The 8,792-nt window shown below is 50.1% G+C and overlaps 1 protein-coding gene across 1 annotated transcript; it reads right to left on the bottom strand.

Annotated features, from left to right (window-relative positions):
• Positions 1–230: 230 nt before the first annotated feature.
• On the bottom strand, positions 231–1,962 carry SOX17 (SRY-box transcription factor 17). The gene is made up of 2 exons (XM_082754310.1): positions 1,493–1,962; positions 231–1,320 (listed from the first exon to the last, which is right to left on the bottom strand). The coding sequence occupies exons 1-2, from the start codon at positions 1,788–1,790 to the stop codon at positions 371–373; spliced, it is 1,248 nt and encodes a 415-aa protein (XP_082610436.1). The 5' UTR covers positions 1,791–1,962; the 3' UTR covers positions 231–370.
• Between the last annotated feature and the right edge of the window lie 6,830 nt (positions 1,963–8,792).

Genomic DNA, 8,792 nt, shown 5'->3' with positions numbered 1-8,792 from the left:
GACAAGAATGACAGAAGCGGCTGTACATTAATTTATTTCCTTGAAGTACAAAAAAAAAAAAAAAAAAAAAGAAAAAAAAAAGAAAAAAATAATTTATAGTTAAAAGCAGCTGGTAAAACTGTGCTCTGAGAAGACAAGTAACGGTGCTGATGTTGCAAGAATGAGCATAATTTCGGGCATGGACGTAAAAAAAAATAAGAAGTGTAAACATGCTGGCACATCAGTCGAGGACCAGTTTGAAACACATGCTTTTAATCTGCACGGCAACCGCACCTTTCCGCCCAGCCGGAGCCTGCGAAAGTGTCCCGAGAAGCCTCCAATAAATTACATAAATAGGAGCGGGGCCGGGCGGCTCCGTGGCAGTCCCTCCTCAGCCGTCGGGGTAGCCGCAGTAGTAGACGGCGCTGCTGGCGTCCGACACGGCGGCGGAGATGGGCCCGGCCGAGAGCCCCTCGGCGGCGTCGTGGCCGGCCAGGGGCAGCCCCAGCTCGGCCTTGCAGGCGAAGCGCAGGTACTGCTCGAACTCGGCGCGGTCCACCTCGCCCAGCAGCTCGTCCTGCGGCAAGTGCTCCAGCGCCTCCCGGCACGGCGCCGCCTCGGGCGGGGGCGACGGCTGCCCCCCCGACGGCAGCGGCAGCACCGGCGGCAGCACCGGGGGCAGCACGGGCGGGGGGCCGCGCCCCGGGCCCGGCGGCTGGCACATCTGCCCGTAGTAGGCGTGCAGCGGCGCCGGGCAGCCCAGCAGCCCCTGCAGCGAGCCGGCCGGCCCCAGCGGCTCGCCGGCGGCCAGGTGCCGCCGCAGCGCGGCCCCCGACGGGCTCTCCCCGGCCGCCGCCGCCGGGTACTCGCCGGCCGCCTGCGGGCCGTAGCTGCCGTAGGGCCCCGGGCCGCCCTCCTCCGGCAGCCCCGCCGCGAAGAAGGGCGCCTCGCTGTCCGCCGCGTCCAGCGGCGACGGGTCCGGCGTCGGCAGCCCGTAGCCGTCGAAGGCGGCGCCCAGCGGCGGGCAGTCCCGGTAGTGGCCGCCGGCCGGCCCCGCCGCGTAGCCCTGCTCGCCGTAGGGCAGCCCCAGGCTCTCGGCGCACATCCTGCCGCCGCCGCCGCCCTCGCTGCCCGGCCCGGCCGCCGCCGCAGCCGCCGCCGCCTCCGCCAGGCCGTGCTGCAGGAAGCCGCTCTCCACCCGCTTCAGGCGCTTCACCTGCTTCCGTCGCCGCGGCCGGTACTTGTAGTTGGGGTGGTCCTGCATGTGCTGCACCCGCAGCCGCTCCGCCTCCTCCACGAACGGCCGCTTCTCCGCCAGCGACAGCGCCTTCCACGATTTACCTGCGCCCACACGCACCGTCACACCGGCCGCCCCGACGCCCCTCAGCCCCCCGCAGCCCCCGGATCCCCTCAACCCCCTGCCCCGCAGCCCCCGACCCCCCGCAGACCCCGCAAACCCCCCGTCCCCCCATCTCCCCCCCACATGCCCACCCGCAGCCCCGCCGGCGCTCACCCAGCATCTTGCTGAGCTCGGCGTTGTGCAGGTCCGGGTTCTGCTGCGCCAGCCGCTTGCGCTCGTCCTTGGCCCACACCATGAAGGCGTTCATGGGCCGCCGGATCCGCGCCTCGCTCTTGCTCCGCCCGCCCGACGGCCCCGACGGCGCCGCCTCGCTCTTCGCCTTCGCCTCGCCCAGCGGGCTCAGCGCCTCTGCCCACGGGCAGGGGCCCACGGCCGGCATCATGATGGGCAGCGAGCACCGCCCCTGCGCCTGGTCCTCGCTGCTGGCGTAGCCCGCATCGGGGCTGCTCATCTCGGGGGCTGCGCCCGGGCCCCGCTCGTCGCCGTCGTTGTCGTTGTCGACTCCGTCGCCGCCCCCCCGGGGGCCGATGCCGAGAGCTCCGTGCGGGCCGGGGACGGGCTGGCCGCCGGGCCCCGCTCGCTGCTGCCGGCTCCCCGCGCCCGGCCCTATTTGAGCAGCGGCGCGGCCAATGGGGCCGCGGGGGCGGGCGCGCTGCGGGGCGCTGCCGGCGGCTCCCGCTGCGGCGTGGGGCGGCCCCGGGGCTCGCCCGGCACGGCCCGGCTCGGCCCGGCACCTGGGAGGGGGGGGAGGATTGGGGGTGGTGTTTGGGAGAACACCCAGACACGCCTCGGCCCCGCTCCCCCGTTGGGGCAGCAGGAGGCGGCCCTCCGACGGCACGGGGGTGCCCCGCTGGGTGCCCTCCCTGCCCCTTAGTGGCCGGTCGGAAAGGCAGGGCGCTGGCCGGAGCAGGCACGATGGAGGTGGAAGGGACAGATCCTTCCCAAGCACAGCCGCACGTCCCGTAACCCCCGGAGCGCTCCTTTGAGAGGCACGCTTGGAAAGCAGCGCGGTCAGAGGAAGCCAGTCCTGCACCCTACACCCTACACCTTCCCCTACCGCCTGAGCACTCCTCGCCTCGCAGCGTGAACCTCTCGGGGCACGGCACCCTACTGAACCCACAGCAAACCCGCTAGATATCGCCTACCCCCTTTTTCATACTTCGTAATGGGGTTCTTCAGTATTCCCCCAAAGCGTGCCTTTAGTGCTGAAGTCGCCTTGGTTGTTCCTAAGGAGCACTTCGCAGCACGCACTTTCTGTTGCACTTGGCTTCAGATCGTGTGTGTGCAGAATGCCCACGATTCCCCTGCTTTGCCCGAATAAACCAGCTCTGAACACAAGCAGACAGTTGCAGCACGCGGGTCACATTAGAATAAATGCAAATTCTATCCGGCTGCCATTTATGATCTTTTTTTTTTGGCATACAATCTAATGTAAAATACGGCGTTTTCACGGGCGCTCTGATTAATATTTGCATTGTTATGTGGCGCCATTAAATGCATCGATGCTTACTTGAGAAACCGCCGGGCTTTAAACTGAAGATCAAAGAGGTTTATTTGGTTAAGGACACCTTTGTTTGGGCAACCGCTTCGATCAAATAAACCAATATTGTCGGGATTCTCGCTGAAATGAAATGAATGAAGCCAGCATCACTGTTAACGAACTCTAACATTGCTTTTCCTCCTAGAAACCTGTTGCTTTACACTTGCCAGCCCAGCAGATATTCCGTAAAAGAAAAAAAGCAGAAGTGCAGGGGAGCAGGACTGACATTAGGGAGGGTCATTCTCGAGACACTTTGCACCCCATGCTCTCCTCTCCCCTGTGTTTGTTAGAGACTATAAACAAGCGATGTGTTTCCAGATTTAGGATAGGCTGCAGTTATTTATATGCAGATAGACTAAATCATTTCCAAAAGAGGAGCACCTGCCTAAAAGCCAGCAAAAAGAAACTTTTCAGTTTCTTCCCACTCAAGCACACGCGTGAGTCCGGCAATTCAAGCACCTCTTTTGTGTCCCTTTTTTTTTTTTTTTTTTTTTTTTTTTTTTTTTCCTTTTTCTTCACATCAGGTGCCGTACAAAGGTGGCGGAGTTGCAAACACCGTTTGTATGCATCATGCCGGTGTACACCGAAGGCATAGTGGTGCACCACAGTGTAGCAACCCATACAGAAGCGTCAACCCTTTAATACGGCTTGTGAAAAAAAGCCCGGGACTGGTGGCACCGGGCAGGAGCTCAGCACCTTTCCAGCCGCGGTCAGCTCAGCACCACTGAGACCCCACCGTAGGCTCAAGGCTGGAGTACCAGAGGCTTTCTTTTCGTGCCATTCCCGGCCCGACGTGCTGAGGACTCAGGAGCCCTCAGCCAATAGTCCGAGGGAAGCTCGATGTCGATGCAAGGCTGCGACCTGGGGAAAAATCTAAATTAAGCAGAAAATGGAGCTTATCTGGAACAAAATCACGCACGAGGAGAATGCACAGAGCAGCAGACGCAGCTGAGTGGAGAAAGCGAGACAAGGTCCAAGGAAAACAAAAAGCGAAAAGGCAACAATGCCCTACAACAAAAAAGGCAACAACCCTAACGAAGTCGGTGTGTTCCCAGTGCCTTCCAGATCAGTTCCCAGCTCACTGCCTGGTTCTGACTCGGGCAAAACTGACCACATAGGAGTTTAACGCCTAGAACAAGGTATTAGCGGTTGTTTTTTTTTTTTTTTTTCTCTTTTTTTTTCTTTTTTTTTTTCTTTTCTTTGTTTTTTTAAGAGTTGATCTTGTTAAACTGTTAAACCGTTCTTTTTATTGTATTTTGCAGAAATATTTTCGCAAGCCGAGGGAACAAATCCTGCGAGACCTGGCGCTGATTAAGCAGAGGGCATGCCTGCAAACACACTTCGCAGTAATTTGGGGGCTGTCACTTCCAGCAGAAGAGAAAATGTTTTTTTGCTATATAATGAACATGAGGTAATAAACTAAGCAAACTGCCGCTGACTTTGTTCGGGAGATTTGTGCAAACTGTTTCTACAGCTCATTGATCGAGGATCAAAGAAGGAAAGGTGTGTTTTGAATCGAAGCCGAGAAAGTAAAAGCTCCCTGGTTTGTACGGAAAATGCTGGCAGTCTGTGACCCTTTCGGTGTCATAAATAGATTATCTCACCTCTTTTCTCGCTTTCCGTTTTGACTCTTTAGGTACTTTTGAGCTGTAACTTCAAGCAGAGAGCACTGACCGGGAGCCGAGCTCGGCTCCTTACACCTCACTTCCCCGGGGCGTTTCGCAAAGCGCTGCTCCCGGCGCTCCCGAAACCTTCACGGTCGCACGAATCCCGGGGTCATTCGTTAACTTTCCCAACCCAACAATGCCGCCGGGAGTTCATCCTTCTGATTTATTGACCTTTTAAACCCGCCGGGACGCGGCGCGGGGATTCTCCGGCGAGCGATGTGTTTCTATTTCAGAGCGCAGGGTTGGAAGTGGTGCTCCCAGCGTTATCAGAGCCGACCACAAATGCCACATGAAAAGCAGCAAACATCCGGAGGGTTTCCTGCAAACCGAGCAGTTTCTCAAGACAAGAGCCTTTTTTTTTTTTTTTTTTTTTTTTTTTTTTAACTCGTGTTTAAAGGCAGCACGCTTCGCCTCTTTAAGCGGTTCAGATCCATTAAATGTAAGCCGCCGCTCCGACGGCACTGCACGGGGCAAGAAATCGCCCCGAATGAAAACTTTTAAGGACGTTGAGTTAGGAAAGTGCTTGGATCTCAAGAGCCCCTGGCCAGGGATGACGCCCCATAGATGCGAAGAAATCAAAACCCCCAAAACGAAAAAAAAAATCTCCCCTCTCCTCCTTCCCCCCATTGGCAGCGATCGAGATGCAGCCTTCTCACCCGCATATCAACTCATTTTATTTAAGGATTAAGGTGATCACGAAGATCGCCACGATCTTTGGTTTTCTCCCCATGAAGTTAGGGAGCAGCCGCTGGACTGCACCGGGAGGGGCCGGCATCGTCTCGGATCTGGAGCCCTTGGGCTGGAGACTGAGCTGTGCAGGGCCAAAAAGCGGTGCAACACCTGGGGCCGGGCAGATACCCCGTGCCTGAATTTCCAAGAACAGAAATCCTGTTAGTTTTTATGCTTCAGTACACGCCAGCGATAAGATTTAAAAAAAAAAAAAAAAAAAAAAAAAAAAAAGCGCTTGATACAATGCTGGAGCTGCTCCAAAAGATCAGGCATCTGAACTAAGCTAAACAAGTTAAACAGTTTGAGCTAGCCTATTTGTATTTATGCTGGTTTTATGTCAGTGGAGCTAACACAGGCTTGTAGCAGCACAAGATTTATTGCGACAAGCTAGATGCTCAAGTCGCGGCTTAGCAGAGGACAATTCATGTAACCATACAATCAAAAAGCTGATCCCAACTACATTGGAGTGAAATGAATTTCCTCTTTGCCATCATCCAGCTCCCATCTGCTTACAATGGCCAGAAAGAAAGAAAGTAATAAAATATGCTCTAGAAGGTGGGATACGTTGCTATGTATTAGGATGGTAGATGTTAGCTTTATAGTATACATGTATGTTTATATTTTGCGTTCTTTCATAGCAATATTTCACAGTGTTTCACACGTGAAATGTTCTTTGTCTTTAGCCAAAAGAAAATTGCTGCATTATACAAACGAGAAAGTTGATGGGGCTAGAGCTGGGCAGGTAACATGCTGTCATGCCAGCTACCTCTCATCACAGCAGAGTTGATCTAGGATTTCAGCATATGTAAATAATCCTTCTGCTGGCAGTTTAGCAGAAATACATAAATGCTACTACTAGAAGTATTCCGTGACAATGACACTTAAAATCTCAACAGCTTGCCTTCTGCAGTTCTGATCAATCAGCAGTAATGAACGAGATCAGAAAGAATTTAAGAACATCTTTAAACCTTAACACTACAGCTGAATAAAACTATATAAATTAGACTGACAACATAATACGTTTATTTTTCAAAAGAACCAAACAATCAAGCAAACAAAAAAAAACCCTCACATTTCTTTCCTTTGCTGAAATTGGAAGCATTGGTAATGTTAAAAATATCTCTTCTTATATGATTAAAAGGGCATTTTTTATAACCAAGGCATCTGACTATAAAATTTGATGTTGTTTTTGCAAATCAAGATATTTATTTAAGATTGTAGTCTTAAAATTTGCCCAGTGAAAATGCTCCAGATTTTCTTTTTTTTTTTTTTCTTTGAAATTATATTCACTAATCAAGCACAGTACAGTTCCTCAGTTCCTGACAACTGATGTTTAGGTAGATAATTAAACTATGAAAAGAAAACAAATCTGGCAAACAGAAGGTATGGGTTATCAGTAGTTGTGAGTATTCAGATTTGTGATGTTTCTTGAAGGATATTAGTAGAGAAAGTGAATTTTATTTTTAGCCTATTGGTTAACATTCCACTAGCAGTTTCTTTGAAGCATCACAGAAAGCTGCAGACTATCAGAAATCCAAATCAGTCGATCTGGTCAGGTTTTTAAGGATTACTATTTACCAAGCATGAAGCAGTGCCAGTAGCAGTCATCTGCTTGTTTTACAGGGCACAGAGAAGTTACCCTGCCCAGGGTGCGTTACACCTCTGACCTGCACTGAGCAGTGAGAGAGAAGGGAACACAGCTAGCAACTGCACTGCAAAAACCACAAACCAAAGATGAGCAACATATGGAGGCTGTTTTTTTTGTTTTTTGTTTTTTTCTTTTTTATCCAATCAGTATTAACTTGGCCTTGAGATGTGTTTAGAATTATCTAGGCGCAGTTCATCATTCACAACTATTTTATTTGCTTGGTGTATTTCTGTGTAATTAAAACCTGGGAACCGAAAGTCCCCTTTCCTCTTCTTTTGTCCCCTTAACATCACCGTTTTATCTTCAGAGCTCCCTTTGAAGGATATTTACTGAAAGGATGAGAGAGCAGTTATCACAGAAAACTGAAAAATCTTCAATAAACCTAGTCAGACTTTCAATAAACCTAGTCTGTAGCTACATCAAGAATTAGAAATCCTCACTTCTAGTGCAAACAAGTTGCAAGATCTAAGACAACTTCTGCCCAGCTATCACAGTTTACCAGTTTCATTAAGATAGGATGCCTGTTTAACCAGACTCTAGATGTAAATGTTGTGAGAATATTCAATTTAGAAGCCTTACTTCAATGATAAATTTAATAAAATTTTACACTTCTAAGAATTCAGTCAAATCTTTTTAGGAGACAGTGTATGTAGTACCTAGCTGTACCATCCTGACGTCTTTCAACCATTAAAGCCTGCAAAGGTTTGAATTAATGAAACTAAATGGATGACATGGAGCTTCAATTTCTGATATTACGTGTGTATGCATATAGTCTTTATAACAGCAAAGTGTACTTGTGTTTTTCAGTTCATAATAGCATCCTACAAAATATAAAGTTAGTATATCACTCAGCACAGAGTAAACTTAAAAATGCCTAAAAAACAATAACTAACTACACTGGTGATTTAGTAGTGCCAGAGTTCAAATGGAAGCATTCCAAAATTATGTTATGTGATTGTAATACCTAATTTTTCATAGCCCTCTGTGGTAGTTTCCCAGTCTTCTCTCCTAGTTGGCGAAGACTTGCAAGGCTAACTAGAGCAAGACCTGTGCCCTGTCACAACCTAAAGACACCAACTGCTGATAGTTGTTTGTGACACTTTATATGATAGGGCACGTGGGTGCTCAAGTACCATGACTCAATTAAAAAACTAAGTCCAAGCTAAAACAGCCCAAAACACAGAGACGTTTCCATTGACAACCACCCATCCACTCACCAGAGGAAGCCCATTTTCCCCAAAAGCCAAGATCTGTAACACAACCAACCTGCTACCCACTGAGGCCTCCATGCAACCCATCCAAAAGTTTGGTAGCTGCTGTGAGGAGCAGCTGCCAACTAAGGGAGCTGCACAGACTACCAACAGGAAAGAAGAGGACTACGTAGCTGCTTGCTTCATAGCGTTTGCAGCACAAAAGGTAGTGAAGAAGATGCTACAGCTGTCTTTCAGATGGAATATTTCTGAGGGAAACCATTCTCATAACCACAGAGTGTTACTGAGAAACAGTTTATGTTGTCCTAGGTAGCCTTCTCCATACTGTTAGTTAGGTAGTATTTGTAATATATTTCCACTGAATACTTTAAGCTATGATTTCAAAAGGAAAGTATTACAGTATTTTTGAGTAAATATTTTTTTTTAATAGAAAAATAAAAATATTTCAAAAAATACACTTTCCACATTGTATTTCCTCAAGGGGAAGAAGCATCCCTCTGATGTATTCTCATGTATTCTTTAAGATCAAACTGAAAAACATTAGTGATCTATCTTCTATTGCAGCTGAGAGTAGAAAAAAAGCCTGGGCTCAGCTAGCACTAGAACTGTGCTGCTCATGGAGGATGTTCAGCTATTTCCAGGGCCAGACTGAGTGTGC

Source organism: Aythya marila (assembly GCF_965140915.1).
Source record: "Aythya marila genome assembly, chromosome: 2".
NCBI classification, from domain to species: domain Eukaryota; kingdom Metazoa; phylum Chordata; class Aves; order Anseriformes; family Anatidae; genus Aythya; species Aythya marila.
Note: the sequence above shows the minus strand (reverse complement) of the source record. Positions and strands in the feature narration are given on the sequence as shown.

Excerpts from the sequence above, each read along its gene's own strand:
- SOX17 (XM_082754310.1), bottom strand. The coding sequence starts at position 1,790 with ATGAGCAGCCCCGATGCGGGCTACGCCAGCAGCGAGGACCAGGCGCAG. Across the intron at positions 1,321-1,492 it reads CGAGCTCAGCAAGATGCTGG|GTAAATCGTGGAAGGCGCTG; the intron begins GTGAGCGCCGGC and ends GTGTGGGCGCAG.